At 44.9% G+C, this 18238-nt stretch overlaps 1 protein-coding gene across 7 annotated transcripts in view; it reads right to left on the reverse strand.

Annotated features, from left to right (window-relative positions):
* The window catches only part of TP63 (tumor protein p63), a 106707-nt gene that overhangs the window by 74631 nt on the left and 13838 nt on the right, over nt 1–18238 (reverse strand). The window contains exon 1 of one of the 7 annotated variants that reach the window (XM_075132039.1): nt 9879–10224. The exons of the other annotated variants lie outside the window; for them this stretch is intronic. Within the exon in view, the coding sequence (XP_074988140.1) occupies nt 9879–9920 (42 nt within the window). The 5' untranslated portion in view covers nt 9921–10224. Of the gene's footprint in view, nt 1–9878; nt 10225–18238 lie in introns of those variants that run through there. 7 annotated transcript variants of the gene reach the window in all.

Genomic DNA, 18238 nt, shown 5'->3' on the forward strand with positions numbered 1-18238 from the left:
AGAGACTAACAAATTTATCTGAGCATAAGCTTTCGTGAGCTACAGCTCAGCATCTGATGAAGTGAGCTGTAGCTCACGAAAGCTTATGCTCAGATAAATTTGTTAGTCTCTAAGGTGCCACAAGTACTCCATTTCTTTTTTTAGAGAAGACTCGTATCATTCAATTACACAGCGCAAATTTTCATAGTTGTATGAATACAATTGCAGTAAACACTTGCCCAAGGGACCTGCAAGGTATCAAGTGGTCATTTGCACCTGAAATTACCATAACTGCATACAATTATAGTAACTGTGCACGCAAACCATTTGTGTAGTTTTGCATGAGCAATTGCATATACATTATTCAGGAAGTTTCAACCTGTACCATGTTCACTTGTGTCCCTTTATTTTAAAAGGTCACATTTACACCAGAATCTTGAACACAGCAAACTATCAGGTTGATCTCAATGGGTTAGTTTTTTGTGTGTGTATTTTTTTAAGTGGCTTCCTTCATGTGGACCAACGTTTTTGAGGCTGGATTAGATCTTGTCACTCTAGTGGAACTGAGTAATGCTTTAGGGCTTGTCTACACTTACATTTTATAGCGCTCTAACTTGCTGGCTCAGGGGTGTGAAAAATCTCCCCCCCCACCCCCAAGTGAAGCAAGTCTGAGAGCTTTAAAGCGCTAGTGTAGACAGGCTCCCACCGCTCGGAACTAATCCCCTGGTGGAGCTGGATTACCAGGAGCGCTGGGAGAGCTCTCACATTCGCACTTCAAAGTGCTCCTGCGACAGCGCTTTGAAGTTTCCAGTGTAGCCATGCCCCTTAGAGATCACACCTAACCAGTACCATGTAACCAGTACATTTCCTCAAGGGGAGACTCCTTACAAAATTCTTTCACATTCACCTGCTACCAAAGAAAACCACTCAGTCTACTTACCTCTATTTGTATGATGGCTGGTGAAACTGACTAATCTATTTTCATACACTGCCCGAAGTGCAGAACAGTCAGCTAGTTGTATGGCGGTGAAAAACCGAGGGAGGAGATTCTCTACAGTGATTACCAATTCTGGGTGCCCACCTCAAGGTGTTCAAGGAGCCTGACGGTTAATGGGCAGTTGCTCAGTACTTTGTGAAAAATCAGGCCCTTAAAACAGCCTCTCAAGTTGGAGACCCCAAAATCACCACTCAGTTTTCAAAATCTTTTTCCACGATAGCCATTGTTAAGCTGACAACATGGCAAAGAGTTCAGTTCACTTTTCAAATGCAACTGACTTGAACATGTTAATGAGAGCATAGCATACTGTAATTGACAGTGCTACGTATTGTACATAGTGATACACCGCACACAAAACTCTCTCTAGCTATTAGATTCAGCTCACACGTGCTCCTGAAGTATTACATGCCAATGTTATCAATTTACAGCAATTCCCCCCCTGCAGCCATCCTATACCCATACACCAGGCAGGGGTCTGAGAAGTACAGTCTGCAGCCCCCCACCCCGCCCCACACAGACACCCACTCTGCTCAGAGGGACCCTCAGAACTTTTTGCAATGCTTCCTAGATGTGGATTAAAATGAAGAGACTTATACCCACCAAGACACAATCCATCCCTTTCCTCCCCACACACCACTCCACCGTGAACTACTTCACCTCTCCTCCTAAACTTGCCCCCTTGGGAAGACACTTGACCTCTGTCTCCCCCATCCCCAAGCCAACATAAGCCCCGAGGAAGCTAGAACCCTCTCCAGTTTCATCAGGCCTCCTGGCATGCTGCTTCCCAAAGTTCCTGGGGGTGAGGAGGAGTTTAATCAAGAGAAACTCCAGAACTGCCCTCTACATCTGTAATAGACTCCGGGCTGAGCACACTCCAGCCTTGCCGCCTTGGCCCATTTCCAAGTGAAATGGAAGTGACGTTTGAGCAGAAGCTCAGAAGTGTGCCAAACGCACCACACTTCAGCCTGCCTATTCTAGCACTCCCACTTGTGCATCAGCATCCCCTCTGTCCTGCCTACACCACTGCCACCCTGGTGAAGCCGCAGAACAAGGCCACTGTTGGAAAGGCCCAAGAGCGTTTGCAGGGGTTGATTCCAGTAACAGCAGTTCTGGGGAGCACTTTCCACACACACACAAATGGGGAACAGATAAGATAGCGGCGACCACTAGTTTAGAGAGAAAAAAAAAATCCAGCACATGTTGATTAGGACATAAAATTTGCTGAAGGGAAAAAGCAGCTGCCTTAGACTCCAGATCTTGTCACAGAAGCCTAAACTTTACTTTGCCAGCAGCAAGAAAAGGACTCCTAGGTCCCTGTTTGATCATTATTGCTCTGCAGCAATAGCCCTTAAGCTGACTTAAAATCAAACCACCTCTGTATTTGCAGTAACTTGTGTGAAAAGCAAATATGGAGGCAAAATTGGAAAGTGACTTTTTTTTTTTTAATAAAGAACCGTACTCCCTCTTTATGACCTGATGTAGAAACTGGCATATCCTTTATAGATCCCATTGTGATTTAGCTGAAAGGGACAAAGAGGAAACGGCAAAGTCAGGTTCACCACAATGCACTCTGCATACTTTACCTGTATTTGACTGCTTATTAGAATCTCATCATGCGGTTTGTCCTATTGTAAAACGGCTACATAATCCCTCCCACAGCTGCAATATCTCACTGCAGCTCAAGAAAGAAAAGGATGATGGGAAGCTATGCTTGGGAGACCAGTGACTTGAAGATTTCTCAGAAATCCTTTAATAATATAACTCAAGAAACCAAAAACAAAACAGGAAATGTTTTCAAAAGCAGCAGGTTTATTCAGCCAAAGAGACCCACCCCTATGTCTAAACATGGCTGAGCTTGTGTCACTCTGAAGAGAGCAACCTCGGTGAACAGCCAGAGGAAAATACACAGAACACAGAGCTAAGATGGGAACACAATAATGGCAGCATATGCAAAATACATAGATCTGTTTTTGAACAGTTTATATTTCAGAAAGTACTTGACCTGCCACATTTGCACAGAACAGTGATTTTTCCCAATTTAGATTCTGATTAACAAAAGTGACAAGATGCTAATTTCTGGGTGAACTGAGTAAATAAAGAGCTTCTCCCTTTGCTTTTACCCTCAGAAGATGAACTTGAGCATTACCGACAGCTACTCTCCTGTTGGATGAGTCACACAATCTCTGTTGACAAGTTGTCACACATTTCATTGCCCGTTCTGCACATTCCAACCAAGGTGCTGGGGGTGGGTGCCAGAGAAATAGTGGGCTTAGCGGCCTCTATTTGCGACTTCAGACAAATCCATCAGGGGGAGAGCTTCCTTCCAAAGCATTTCCAGAATTTTAGTGGGAATGTTTTGTAAATAAAAGGTAAGATCTGCCCTTGAGCAACACAACACCGCTCCACTTAATCCATCACAGTAATGAAATATAATTGCATCTTTAGTATAATTGAAGTAATACAGACATGACAAGTCAGAGTACATGGCTTACATAAGATACATCCACCACTTTCCTCTTGCAGGTCCATTTCCTCCAGATACCCTTGCAGTGCTGGTTTTCCCATATACAATATAATAGTAATCAGAGCCAAAACCCCAAGTAAACATAATCTGAGAGCTGCCACAAAAAAGGCATGTGTGAAAACAGGCATGCAATAGACAATACTTGCTTTTGTTGTTTCTCTATACTGGGGCAGGGGAACGGGGAAAGCAATTTCACTTGGCATAAGACCGTTACTTTAGTCTTAAAACAGAAGACCAAAGTAAAATAAAAAAAAAAAAAAACTGAAAACACTCCTAAGGAAGTTCCATGACAACGTATCTGGGCTTGTGTCAATGGAATCTGAGATCGCAGGGGATGGCGAAAGGATGTGGAGGATGGAAACCGTCCAGTCCGACTGGATGAAAATAATCGCTGGCTCTAGACTAGAGGCCGCTGAAATGGCAATGGTTTTTTCCATGAAGAATCCTCGCCAGTTTTTGGTCAAAATTTCTAAACTTTCAAGGATTTCAACCCGTCCCAAGCTGGAGTGACTTTGCACAATTTCTCACTTGCCTCCTTGCCAACAAAAGACTGAAGTCAATTGGGAGTTTGTTCCATTCAATAAAATGCCACATTTCTACAGGGGGACAGCCTTGTTTCCCACTTCTGGATGAGAATTTTTACAGCTTTTTGCAATATGGTACTTCAACGTTCATTGCTTGTTGAAGCAAGCTGCCACTTTGCCAACAATTCAGAAGATCTTCCAGTTCCCTGACACACTTGGGCTCCCTCCTCCCATATTCTCATTGTTCCTAGAGTGGAGCTAACAGAATTTGAGAGAAAAGCAAAGATTTCTATTCAGATCTTCCACATGTTGGCACGTGTCACCATATAACATCCCAGAGTCAACAGCTCTGCACACAAATGATTTTTTGAAAGCTATGTGGTATTACTATGTGGGAATGAGCGACAGGGGACGGATCGCTTGGTGATGACCTGTTCTGTTCATTCCCTCTGGGGCACCTGGCACTGGCCACTGTCAGAAGACAAGGTACGGGGCTAGATGAACCACTGGTCTGACCCACTATGGCCGCTCTTATATTCACTTGTTTGTGCAAACTCAAAAGTTAGTGTTAATATGAAAAAAGCCCAGGTGGACAAAACACTGTTGTGTTTTATTTGCATATATTAAAGTGAAAATGCTCAAGTTCATTCTTTCTACCTGCATCTCTGTGACACTTACTTAAGTTAGCTTATTGCTGTGAAAGACCGCATGTTACACTGCAGACATCACCACGTGTGACAAAGCACTGGGCCATCTATGCCCAGAACCCCATCTTCAGCATGCCCTTGAGCAAATTCAGCAACCTCATCCCTTATTTAGAAGACGGGGTAGAGTAGGCCATGAGGGGCCACTATTTTTATCTGTACCCTGGCGGCACACAGCACCTCTGTCATGGAGCAAGGTCCCTTGAGCACGGCAGTAACCAAAAAACAAAACAAAACTAGCAGACCCTGTAAACGGTGGCTGGACCTTTAAGATGGATCCAGGTCCAGCTCTCACCTGTGCTTGATTTCCTCCCAGATCATGTGAATAAGCCCCAAGGCCTGCTGGGAAGGGAAAGCAAGATATAAATGCCAGGTTCTGTTCCCCCAGACCAATACAGGGAGGGACAGAAAGAGCGGGGAATGCTTGACCTCCTTCCAGGTAGGACTAGAGAGGAACAGGGCTAGCTGTTAGGCTTTCCCACCCCTCATGCCTGGAGAGACCTCTATTCCTCTGCACCAAGGGATGAGCCTCTGTAACTCTGTCCGGGCTTATGAACCACTGATAGGACAGGAAAGGGATGCCCAGCCTTCATAAGGGTTGTGGGGGCCTAACACATGGTTTGGAGCAGATGGACAGACCAAGCCAGAGACGGCATGGTCACACAAGGGGTTTCCTGTGTACATACTTGTAGCTGCTGTGCAGCCATCAGACTGTCAACCCGACCCCGGGAGGGGATCTTTAGTCCCAGCAATGTAATTACACCAGGCTGAGGGGATAAATGGAGGCACGACCATCCCCAGACACCAAATGTGTCACCACCCCACACAACCTGCCCTTGCTGGTGATCTGCTGATAGCCTGGCATATTAGGGCAATGCCTAGTGCTACCTTAGTAAAAGCGTCACTTACGGGACTGACAGTCCCAGTAAATTTAATCCACCCAGGACATTTTAGGAAAAAAAATTTTTTTTAAAAAATCTCCCCCCTGCCCTTAGAAGCAAAGAATTCAGATCTCGGGCTACGGCCCAGCAAAATCAGAAATTAACCACCTCTGGGACAGCTTTATAAAGAGGTGGCTGAGAGGCCAGGGGAGACGGCTCGTACTGTAGCTCCCATCGCTCAGTAAAACTCACCCCACCCCACCTTAGCACAATACACACCAGGTCCTTGCACCTAACCCTAAAAAAAGAAAAGGAGCAAGGTGATGAAGCGCACTGTGCAGACGGAGTTGTTTCTTACCAATACCTCCCTCCCACACCTCACCAGTATAAAGGATCTCCTGCGCTAGTGACCAGGTGGCTTCCTTTGAAGACAGAGTTTCCTTCCCCGTTCATGCAGTGCTTGGCTAAGGGCCCAGGAGCCAGGACAAAAAGGTCTTTGTCGTCTGCACTGATATCTGCAACCACCATGTCTCAAACCTAGCCTGAAGGAAACCGCTAAGGAAGAGCGCTCAAGACGACTCCTGGGGCTTTGTCCTTTTGAGGTTCTCCTCACTGTCTTGGCTGAACATTTAAGAGCCAGGGCAAATGGATATAAGCCTTGACTATGTTTTACTTCATACCAGAATCTCAACCACAAATTAACCCCACTGTGAACAGACTTTAGAAAAAAGGATATTCTAGATCAAAGGGTGAGCCCATATCACCATCTGGTAGAGCATCACTGTCTCATACTGTGCCCCCCTACAGCAATATCTCCAGCTGGCCTGGAAGTTGATTAGCTCTGGAGACCCATCCAGCCACTATTAGCTACAGACAGGACCCCGATAGATAGCCTTTTAGGGGCAGATAGAGTCACAGAGGGATGGAGTTGGGGGGCAGGGAAAACCTCTTGAAAAGGCAGCCCTACCCCTGAATCACACACAGCTATTTAGTAGCATTCTGTCTCCAGCTGGTTGTTTTGTTTATTCATATATTTGATTTCTCAAACCGAAGGAAATTACTAGTTTAGCCACAACGAAGGCCATAAACCAGGAGTCTTTGATCATTCGACATGCTTCGTTCGGGAGTCTGGCTCCCCATTCCTGTCCAAACACTAAGCTAAGATCTTCTAGGAAAGCGATCTCACATATTATAAAGTGAAATATTTCCCTCAATCGGCCCCAAAGGGCAGAAAAATCTTCAGGCATACACAGTAAAAGAGCGATATAAAATTTTGTGAAGATATTTTCACCTTCTCTACACTTTTTTTTGGGGCAATGCTTCAATTTGCTTTGACCAAGTAAAAGGACAACTGACCCAACAGCTCAGTCTCTTCTCTAGCATCCAGGGTATTTGCACCACTCTGGAAACTGGTCCCCACAGGTGGCCACTTCTGCCTCAATCATCCCCTCCTGCTGTCACCACAGCCACAACGCTAGCAGGAAGGACCCTGAAACTTGGGCTAATCTGTTTTGTGCTACATACACAGTTTGCAAATGTGCTCTTAGGGCGGAGAGTTTGACATTCGACATGCACCCCTCTGCGAAGTGCATACAACAAGTACTCATTTGCTCAGCCAACTCTTAAAACTACAATTTGTCCTCCATTTATATATAGAATGATTCTCATCTCCCTCTTTCAGCATTATTAACATTGCTTCACTTCTTTGTTACAACCACTTCCACCCCCTCCTCTGCATGCTCCAAGGAATGAAAACACAATGGATCTGGAGATGCCGGATTAGATGGACGCTGTGACCTATCTTAATTTCATTTTCATTTCCCAAGTTAGATGATTATGATTCACTGACCTGTCACACTCATTTAACAGCTATTCCCATCCCACCTGCAACATTTCCTAACAAGCCTTCACTTGTTTGGGGGACGTCTGATGATCTGTTTTTCCAACATTTATAGGGAAGATTGCTCCAAGGCACCCCAATGTCCTATTAAGTGATGCTTTCAATTAATAGCTATTACAATGGTCTTTCTACAACACTGGCCTTCGTCATGTCTTATGCAACAGTTAGCTCTCAAGCTGCAAGGTGGAGTATACAGCATACACTGCCAACTCCCGTGTGCTCTGCAGAAGGCAGAACTAGTCCAACAGTTAGCTACAGGGCAGTACACATGCAATAAATGTTGCAACAACGAGTGGAAGAAGGGTTGTAATGAGACATTTTGGGACCGGGAGACAAACCCCATGTCCTTAAAAAGAATGAAAGGGGGGGAGGGGGGGGGAGACTCACCCCTCATCACAGAGATGCCAAAGACACAATGGGTTGCAATGGAGAAAAACATCTCAGTTAAAGACTCATTTTTAAAAAATATATTTCAAACAATGTTGGCCAGTTTTATCCAAAAATACTATTGGCAGCTGAGTTTTCCATATGCATTCCCCTGGTTTTCCTCCACCTTGTCTCCCCTGGCTCCTTAAAATCTCAGCAGTCCCTACAGATTCCCTTCTTTAAAACAAAAAAACCAACAACTATCCCCCAGCATCCCAAATTCCCTGCATTTTAAATGGAAATCATGTAGAGCAGTGGGGGCTGTACACCACAGAAACTGAATTTTAAAAATTAAAGCAATAATAATAATAATAATAAACCCCCAATTATCTCACACAGATTTATTATTTTCTGTTGGAGAAAGAATGAACCCACTGTTGAAAATCCATGGTCATCTGTTTTTACTCCCCACAACATGGAACACTTCAGTGGACAAAAATTCATTGCTTTATGCTCAAAGCTAAAAACAGCTGAAGCCTTCAAAACCCCATGTTGACCACAGCTATGATGAACAGCATTTAAACTGTTCAAGAACAGCTAGTGCATAGCTTCTGACAGCCCAGCCCAGCAAGTCAACCGTATGGAGTCTGCAACCCTACCACTGCTATTCAGCGAAAGTTGATCAGATAGTGTTAAGACCCAAACAATGCCACAGTGCCAAGCAGACATGATCTCGGAAAGGTTCTCTCTGCACAGGCAACAAGAGTTTATAATTAACCTAGAAGGAAACACAAAAATATAATCCAATGGGTCAGACAGTCATCTAATGTGTGGAGGAAATGAACAAGACTGTATTAAGCACTGAATGTTTATCCTCTATTAGAAAGCGCATCACTGAAGACTTTGTAAACTGAATCCAATGAGTTTCCCAAGTCGCCTTTTCTTGCCTTATGTATTTGCACACACCAAGTGCGCGAACCCCCGAGAGTACACACAGTGTCCCTTCTTCCTTGACTCTCACCTCTCCTATCACCCCCTGCCCTGAGACTGGCTTTTGTTTTGTTTTTCCAAATGACTGAGCTTCTGTCTGCTGGCAGGTCTAATATCCGGGGCACTCAGCACCAACCGCTTGCATCTGAAACGCCCTCCGTGGAGCTTTTCGCTCCCTTCCCGTTCTGGTGAGTGTCAACACAGCTGCTCTCCCCGGGGAATGTAAGTGAATGCTGCTGCTGGAGCTCCCTCAAACCCAGGTAACTTCCTCCAAGTCTCACAGTACGTGGCGTTACTCTTTCCCTCCCCAAATCAGTTAAACACATTTTATTTTTATGCTTCTATCAAGTGCCCAAATGTCACGAATGCCTTTGCCTACGCAAATCAAAACATCTCAATAGGTTACAATTACATGCATTCTCGCTACATACATTGTTTACATAGATTCATCGTATAAATGTCTCACTTGTGTAACCTGGAAGAGAAAATATTAAGAATACAAAAGTTAAGAGAGTTACCAGTGGGGATTCTGGCAAGTTTTCCCATCAGAGATCCTCTGTTTATTTATGATTTTAAATGGTAACTTAGGATATTTGTAATGCACTTAGGTTTGTTCCCTAAACATTATCCACTTTTCACAATGAGTGTCAATTTTGGCAATCACAGAAGTCACAACTAAGTCAACACAGGCACTGTTCATACAGCCACATGAACACACGTGTGTGTGTGTGTGTGTATTCAGTACAGTAGGTCTACTGCTTTGCCTTACTTTGCCAGGAAAAGTTATTTTGCTTATAAGTAGTCCCCCACTGAACTGCAGGGTTTACTGTCCCAAATTTAAGCCTGGACAAACTTCATTTTCATTCCAGCGCCTAGCCTTGCAAGTCGCAAGCTTGCCATTCGCTAGAGAAAGAAGATCCAAAATCAAATACATGCTCCATAGCCAGCCCCGAGATCACCGTAGCGGCCAAGCGATAATACAAGTTTGCCAACAAACCCCCTAAAATCCTTACCTCGCTATACTGGGACTGGGCATTGTTTTCCAGGTACAGCATGTTAGCAGTCAGATTCAGCAATGCCGCTGTCCTCTCTTCTGGCTCCAGGATTTTGACAAATACCCCCCCAGCCCCCTATGAAACCCTAAAAATGCGATTCTACTTGGAAGATAACAGGACTCAGAGCGTGCCTCTCCGAATAATTTAAGTTTCCCTTATATACCCACCTATACGCAAGGAGTGGGAGGTGGGGCTCCTTTGCTTTACCTGTCCAATCTGTCAAAGTGCCACCTGGACTCCTCCACTCCAATGGAGAGAGGCCTCTCCCATCTCATTAAGTAGTTAGAATTCCTTATCACCAATCTCTAAAAAGGGAAGGGGAGTGGGGGGGGGGGGGGAAGAGAACAGGAGAGAGAAGAAAGGAAACTACAACTTTCTCCTGTCACTTTTATATGGAATTGGAAGCTCAAAGAAAAGAAAAAAAAACACATGGGTGCGTTCAAGAGAAGCTTCTCAGAGCAGCTCTTTTCTTTACTGCTGAGATTTTCAGGGATTTCTTCTCAAACAGATTTTTTCACTCCGGCTCCCAAAACACTCGCGAGGTGCTCCAGATTTTCAGATCTCAAATAGTAACACAGAGAAATGGCCAGGCCTGGGATCACGGTGTTAAAATCCATCCCCCCAGAAGTACTAAAAACTTCACTGTGTGTGTGTGTGTGTGTGTGTCTCACACACACACACAAATATGCAAACAGATAACCTAAAAGCATTTGCAGACAATAAAGTGGCAGCGGGCATGCAGTGCACCAACTAAATGCCAAAACCTGTCATCCCCTTATCTGCGATTGCTTTAGGTAACTCCTTTGTACCCTATATTCCCCCTTCCCCCCGATCCATAAGTGTAATAGGCCATAAAAATACTCCAAAAACTCAAATGTAAAAAATGTTTACAAGCAGCTAGTCCAAATGGTCTCCTGGCTCTGAGCACTGCCATGGGAGAATCCTAAAATCTGGCTACTCCGCAGCAGAAGCATATTGTTCAAATAATTTAAAGGACACCCAAAAGCAAGAAGGCACCTGGATGCTCTGTACAGCAGGATTTATTAAATATTTAAAACACACAAATAGGAATTTATGGCCTGGCTTACGTGATCCTCACTCAGCCCTCCCGGGCCTGTCTGTGCCGGAGGGAGGAGAGAAAGTTACCATGCTGCCACCTGGCTCAGAAAAAAAATAATAAAAAGGCAGACTACTGCCCCGACTTTGGAAGTAACAGGGGACCTACGGGAACAGCAGCCCCGCCGACTTGCACAGGCTGGTGGTTCCAAAGTTCCCATTTGTGGATCTCAGCTGGGATTGCCAAATGCGCTCAGCCTTAGCTTGCCTTAATGGGAGCAGGGTTGCGCTCCACATCGGCCTTACTGAAAATGCCACTCTTTGAACACAGGGAGTCTGTCACACAGACATCTAGCCACGACGTGAACAGGCTGTTTGTGGGGAATACATGGAAAGGAAACTCACTTGGCCTGCTTTTGAAAGAGCAGTTATAAGGTGTGTCAGGGGGAGAAAATAAACACACTTTTTTACAAGAGTCCAGATGAGACAGAACTGCTTGCCTTTGAAATATAATTACAGTGCTCCTGGATTTTTATGTCTAGGAGTCACTAATAGACCTACAGCCAACTGATGACTTCTCTCCAGGCTGCGACTGCTCACACTGAAGTCAAACCTCATGCTTCAAGGCTTGAGAGAACAACAAGCAGGAGCGTATGTGAGGAGAGTAAGGGATTCCAAACAGGGCTGCAAGACTGGCTCCGTGGTTTATGGAGAGATGGTATCCTTTGTCTGAAGTATCCGGTACTGTTCAGTAACAGATACAGGAGAGCTAACCATTAGGTAAGCACTGACTGCTTAAGTATTGTCTAGTGGTTGGTTTAGGAAACTGTTTCTATTCCCAACTCTGCCACTAATTCTGTGCATCTCCTTGGGAGAATCACCCAGCCTCAGACACCTCATCAATTCCAATCGTCGGGGGGGGAGGAGGTGAGACACACTGAAAAGTACTTCATTGCTTATATGAATATGAGTGCAAATGGGTCCCACACATACACCCCTTTGCAGATTAGCAGAATGTGATGTGTTCTCAGAACCTGGCAATAGTGAAGAAGAACAAAAGTCTTTCTTGGAAGAGAAAGTCTAGGAGTAACAGAGGGTGCCGCAGTCAGCTCTGGATTTACCTAGAGGTAATATAAGGTATCCACAGCTGCCTGCAGTTCTTCTGGGCATATAAGATATAGCACAAATATATGGCGTTGGCTAGTCAGCACTGCATCCCCCACACCTGCACTGGCTCCGACAGCACCGGGGGAGAAGTCTTCTCTGCACAGCTGTCACAGAGGAACAGCTGGACGTACACCCCTCTCCGCTCTGCTTCTGGGGAAGGTAAAGTCAGCAGGTGACAAAGGCAGACACACCACTGTGGCATGAGGCAAACCCGATGAGTCACATGGAATGCACAAGTATGACAGCGAGTCAGGGCCTCAAACTGTAACCACAGGACATACATGCTTAGCTACCTTGGGACAGAATGGCTGCAGTCAGAACAGCATTGTGGGCATGTCATGTTTATGGTTTCTCTGCTTCAGATCAAATACTCTCAAGTTACAGGATGCTTTCCCCCCCTCACACACACACACTTTTTCCTTAAGCTAGCAGCTTGTACCCCCTTCCCCTGCCCCCAGGCAGTGAAAGATCAAGGCTTGATCTTTTTGCCTCTTATGTTATCATTAGAAATAAACCTCCTGAAATCTGAATCAAGTGGACCATTCTTATGACAATGCAGGAGACAGAATGGAATACAGTATAACCTCCTGTATCCCCTGTTGGCTGTGCAGAACTAACCGGGGGGTTGTGGGGGAAAAGGGGGGGGGAGAGAGAGAGAGAGAGGAGATTTTGCCTCTAAAATGAGCTCTGATTAGATTACTATACAGCAATATACTTAGCAGGCCCTTTGAAGAGAAGTGAATGCTACCAAGGTGCTTATCTACAGACCACAGCTTTCTAGAGGGATTTTCAAGGGGCGATGTTCTGTGTGTTAAGGTCAGAATATTCTTGTTCAATACTTTGGGTTTTTTGCTCCAGTTCATCTGTTCTTTTGAGGGGGGTGGGGAAACCCAAAGTGCCAAAGAGGCTGAGCTAAGCTTTCAGAAGTGATGTGATTTTAGCACTTCAGTTTGTGGATGTTCAACTTGACACCTTAAGTGAGCCCAATTCTCAAAAAGTGCCAATCATCCACCCTCTGAAAATCAGGACCCTATAAGAGGTCTCAGGCTGGGTGTCCCAAAATTTTGGCGCAAAAGCCTGCACTAGTCACTTTTGACAGTTCAGCCAGAATACTGACAGCATCATTCCTTGGTCTTTCTAGAAAGCATCTGAAGCCATTTTACCTGGATGGACACGATACGCAGACTCAGAAGAGACCTTGATTTAACACGTCATCCAAAGTACACTGCTTCTAGCTTTATAGCACACTGCACAGCTTCATTATTAAAGCCAGAGTCCTGGTTCTGTATGTGAATGTATAACCTTCTGAAGCAAGGTTTCAGAGGAACAGCAGTGTTAGTCTGTATTTGCAAAAAGAAAAGGAGTACTTGTGGCACCTTAGAGACTAACCAATTTATTTGAGCATGAGCTTTCGTGAGCTACAGAAAAATCTTTGGGTTACTCATATTGCCTTAGCTCAGAGGTTTTCAACCGGTGGTCCACAGACCCCTGGAAGTCTGCAGACTATACCTAAGATTTCCAAAGGGGTCTGCATCTCTTTTGAAATTTTTTAGGGGTCTGCAACTGAGAAAGCATCTGATGAAGTGAGCTGTAGCTCACGAAAGCTCATGCTCAAATAAATTGGTTAGTCTCTAAGGTGCCACAAGTCCTCCTTTTCTTCTGAAGCAAGTGTGACATCAGCCAAGTCAAACTCTTTATTCAAGTTCTCCTGTTTCCCCACTGTCCAGATAGCGTGGAGTGGATTATAAAACACGTTTGTTGTTGTTGTTTAAGAATCAGACTTCACTGTAGCATTATCCCTTCCTGAAGTCTAAAGTGATAGTGCTTTCAGCCACAACGGCAAGTGTCCCAGACAAGTCTCAGAAGCCTGATGACAATACAATTAAATGATTATGCAAGTTCTTGTAGCGGGGTGTGTTTGTGTGTGCGCCTATTAGGTGGTTCAGCATGAACTTCCTGCAGATCAAAGCAAAAACTACTCACATCTCCCCACTTAATTTCACAAACTAGCTTGTGGATAAGCCCTTCAGGAGAATGGTAAAACCAGCTCAGCTCAGCAGCATTTACAAATGTAGGTTTAGATAAAAGGAAGGAAAAAAGAAACTACATTGGTTTGTTACCTCCTTTGGATAACCACTGAATGCTTAAAATGAGACACCATTAAATAGTTTGGGGGTGGAGGAACTAAAAAGTTATGAAATATTTTCACAGGTTTTCTTCCCCAGTGAAAAATTTTCTTGTAAGTATGTACCTATCCTACTATACAAATGCAAACTGAGAAGTGAAACTTATTAGAAACAGAAGCAAATCCAATCAATTTATTTTCATTGTTCAAGCCAAGTTGAAGAGCAAAAAAGTAAAGAAAGCATAAAGCATAAGAGAAATATCTCCATTTAAGGCAGTGGTTTTCAACCTTTTATCAGGTTTCAGAGTAGCAGCTGTGTTAGTCTGTATCTGCAAAAAGGAAAATGGAGTACTTGTGGCACCTTAGAGACTAAAATTTATTTGAGCATAAGCTTTCGTGAGCTACAGCTCACTTCATCCGATGCTTTCTCAGTTGCAGACCCCTAAAAAATTTCAAAAGAGATGCAGACCCCTTTGGAAATCTTAGGTATAGTCTGCAGACTTCCAGGGGTCTGTGGACCACCGGTTGAAAACCTCTGAGCTAAGGCAATATGAGTAACCCAAAGATTTTTCTTCTTTAAGTTGTGTTTTGTTTTTTTTAAAAAAGACCTAATCAACTACAGAAAGATTACACCTTTGTGAGAAAGCACTTTACCCTCTAATGTTACCAGTAACATCTTCTGATCCTGCAACTTTTGGCGCACAAGTAGACTCTTTTCGGTAGGGCTACATACATGGACAGGCTGCTGTGCCCACACAAGAAGCTGCAGGATCAGGACCTGCAATGGCTACAGTTCAAAAAGATTAGAGGAAGCCACTCTCCATTTTATTCCATTGGTGCACTTGACAGAACTTGGTGTACAGTCAATTCTCCTTAAGCATGTGTCTCTTCCCCCACAGCATCAAGGGAGAGAACACAACTGGATTACAGGAGAATGGGGTTGTACGGACACAAGAATCGGCAGGGGGACTAAGGGGTTAGGGGTAGGTGTAATAGGCAAGACTGCTTTTAAAGCAGTTTTGAAAATGTACCAGATTTCAAGCAAGCCGTACGTCCCCAAGTCTTTAAAATTCAAAAGTCAGAGCAATCCTTGCTCCCTTCACAAAATCTCAAACTGCACTTTGCTCGCAACCTGCGACACACACAATCACTTTTGCAAGTTGCAGAGGAAAAATTGTTTTCAGAGTAGCAGCCGTGTTAGTCTGTATTCGCAAAACGAAAGGGAGGACTTGCGGCACCTTAGAGACTAAGAAATTTGAGCATAAGCTTTCATGAGCTACATCTGATGAAGTGAGCTGTAGCTCACGAAAGCTTATGCTCAAATAAGAGGAAAAATTGAGATTCACTGAAGGTAAAGCAGTTCTGCAACCGGTTTACACCCACAGGATCTCTCAGCTTTCCCTCCCCAAAGCAGTACGCCTTCCCCAATTGGCTGTCACAACAGGCCTGCCCTCTGACCATGGGTAAACATCTGCACACGCTGCCTATTTGAGCTGTTACAGTCTGGTATCTCCACAGAATGCCTCAAGGGCTAATTAGAGTGTTAATAGGATCGTGTTGGGAGATAACACTGCAGAGGGGAAAATTGTGAAACAAAACCAGTTCCTTCACAACAGATTTGCAATATTGGTTTAGGAAGGGTAGGCACAGCCCCTGAGGAGGCTGCTCTACAGCTCTTGCGCCCTTTTTAATAAGGAGCAAGACACTCCTCTTGAACGGCTCAATTACGCAGCCAAGATTACGCAAGGTCTTCATTCCTTTCCATTTCCCTGCACAATCAAAAAACCTCCAGCCCCTTTTCTGCAGTGAAAAGGCTTGGAAGTGGAGCCTGCTCCCACTGGGAATACCACAGGGCCCATGATAGATAGGTATGGTTACTATTTAGTACTGAGTGACACAGGCTTATGTTACATACAGTACCTACAACATATGACTGTAATTGGCGTCCCTGGATAGCACCCAGAATTTAATCAACAGAAAGCGTTCCTTGTATTCTATTTCTGACATTCCTATTATTCCTTGATTTTTGTGCAAATAAATCGAAGCACTGCCATGCTAAATTCTTTTAAAGTAGTCTCTAAGTAGTGTATCACGACTGAAAGGATAGCAAGCCCTTGGTGAGAACAAAGATCTTTGCAAGCAAGCTGCCCAGAAAATTGTAGCAGGGTTTCACGGCACAGAAGCCACCACAAGTCTATGGAACTGTTAAAAAGGTTCTGAGCGCTATGGTGTGGAAATAAAGCTTATTTTTTGCTGAAATAGGCTTTTGTGGCCCAACTGTCGAGCGATTCTGCAGGCAAAGCCTCCAAGACCTCAGCAGCAGTTTTGCCACTGCAGTAATCATACTTGGCGCCTGGTCACCTCTTTCATCTGAAGATTTCAAAGTGCTCTGCAAACATTTAATGCATTAAGTATCCAGCGTTGCTGTCAGCTAGGCAATTATTTTGAGAATGGAAACAGAGAAGCTAATGGACTTGCCCAAGGTCACACATTAATTCTGTGGCTGATGAGCACCCAGGTCAACTGACTTCCCAGCCTGCACTAACCATTAAACCAGACTCCCCCTGCAGACATGGAATGACTTGTTAGGCCCTTTGGGAAAAGGGAAACAACCCTATCATTGCAAAGTTGCAAGGCTGAGATTTTCCTCATTCAAGCCACACCTCTCATGAGCAGTTATGCTGCGCCAGTCACTCTCACAAGAGCCTCCCTGATGTACACAAAAGACTGCTGTAACAAATGGTACAGATATATGTCGTGCCATGAGATGCAGGTTCTTGCGGAGGATAACAAAAGGGAAGAAGGAAGAGCAGAGGGTGGTGACGGATTAGAGAAAGTTCTTTGGTTTGGTTTTGTTTATTAAAAATAAAGAGTAACTGTTGACAAGGCCAGGTTCTCTCTTACATAAGCATCAGGGTGTCACTTATACAAGATAAGGGGAAGCCAGGACAGCGAGGGCAGGATAAGTTACAGATTACTTACAGGAAATGCACAGCTGATATCAAAGTTTGGCAATGGATTCGTTTTTAACCAGTGCCCCCTGGTTGGCCAACTTTCCGCAAACCAGTCATTTGTCAATCCGATACAAAGGAAGAGACATCGGCTGCAATGATTTTAGTCTCTTTGGGTATGTCTACGCTGCAGCTGGGGAGCAGGCGGGTGGGTTTGTACTCAGCCAGCTAACCCGAGCCCTGCCCAGGCGCCCTGGCTACATGGCTATTCTTAGTGCGCTAGCTAGAGCGGAGCTACGTGTGTACCCACCCATACTGGGACGCATGCTCCTAGCTGGGGTATGCCCCTTTTCTCTTGAACCTGGCCCCGCTGAAGTCTATGGAGCTTTTCGTGCTTATTGCACTCATTGGAACCATCTCACTGTTACCACATGTTCTCCCCCCCCCCCCCAACCTGATTATCGTATCCACCGATTGTCTCCTGTTCTCTCCTTACATTGTAAAGTCTCAGCACAGCAAGGGGGCCCTGCCCAGAGCCACTCCAGGGGCTGCTGGAATACAGATAGCAAGAGAGGGCATCCAGGAAATGTATTTTATCACTAGGGCTCAGTCAGAGCATAAATATACTAACTTAGCCTCACTTTGCAAATACTGGCCCACCCCCTTGCCCCCCCGCCCACTCTCATGCACTGTATTACCACAGTGCCCAGCCTAGGACCCCACCGTGCCAGACACTGTACAACCTCATCTCATCAGAGCAAGCGTCTGCCCCGGAGAACTTACAACCACCGAAACAGACGAGCCAAAAGGAATGAGCAGGGACATGGGCACAAAGAGGAGAAGTGACTTGTCAATGGCCAACACAGCAGGTCAGCTGCAGAATTGGGAACAGGCCTCAATTCCCAGATCTGTGCTCTGTCCCCTGGATTACACTGACCTCTGTCTGTCCTCGAATCCTGTGCTCCTCAGTGGAGAGACCACGCCTTCAGCTCCATTAGGAAAACATCTAGGACACTGTA

The sequence above is a fragment of the Caretta caretta genome, chromosome 9 (genome assembly GCF_965140235.1).
Source record: "Caretta caretta isolate rCarCar2 chromosome 9, rCarCar1.hap1, whole genome shotgun sequence".
Lineage (NCBI taxonomy): Eukaryota > Metazoa > Chordata > Testudines > Cheloniidae > Caretta > Caretta caretta.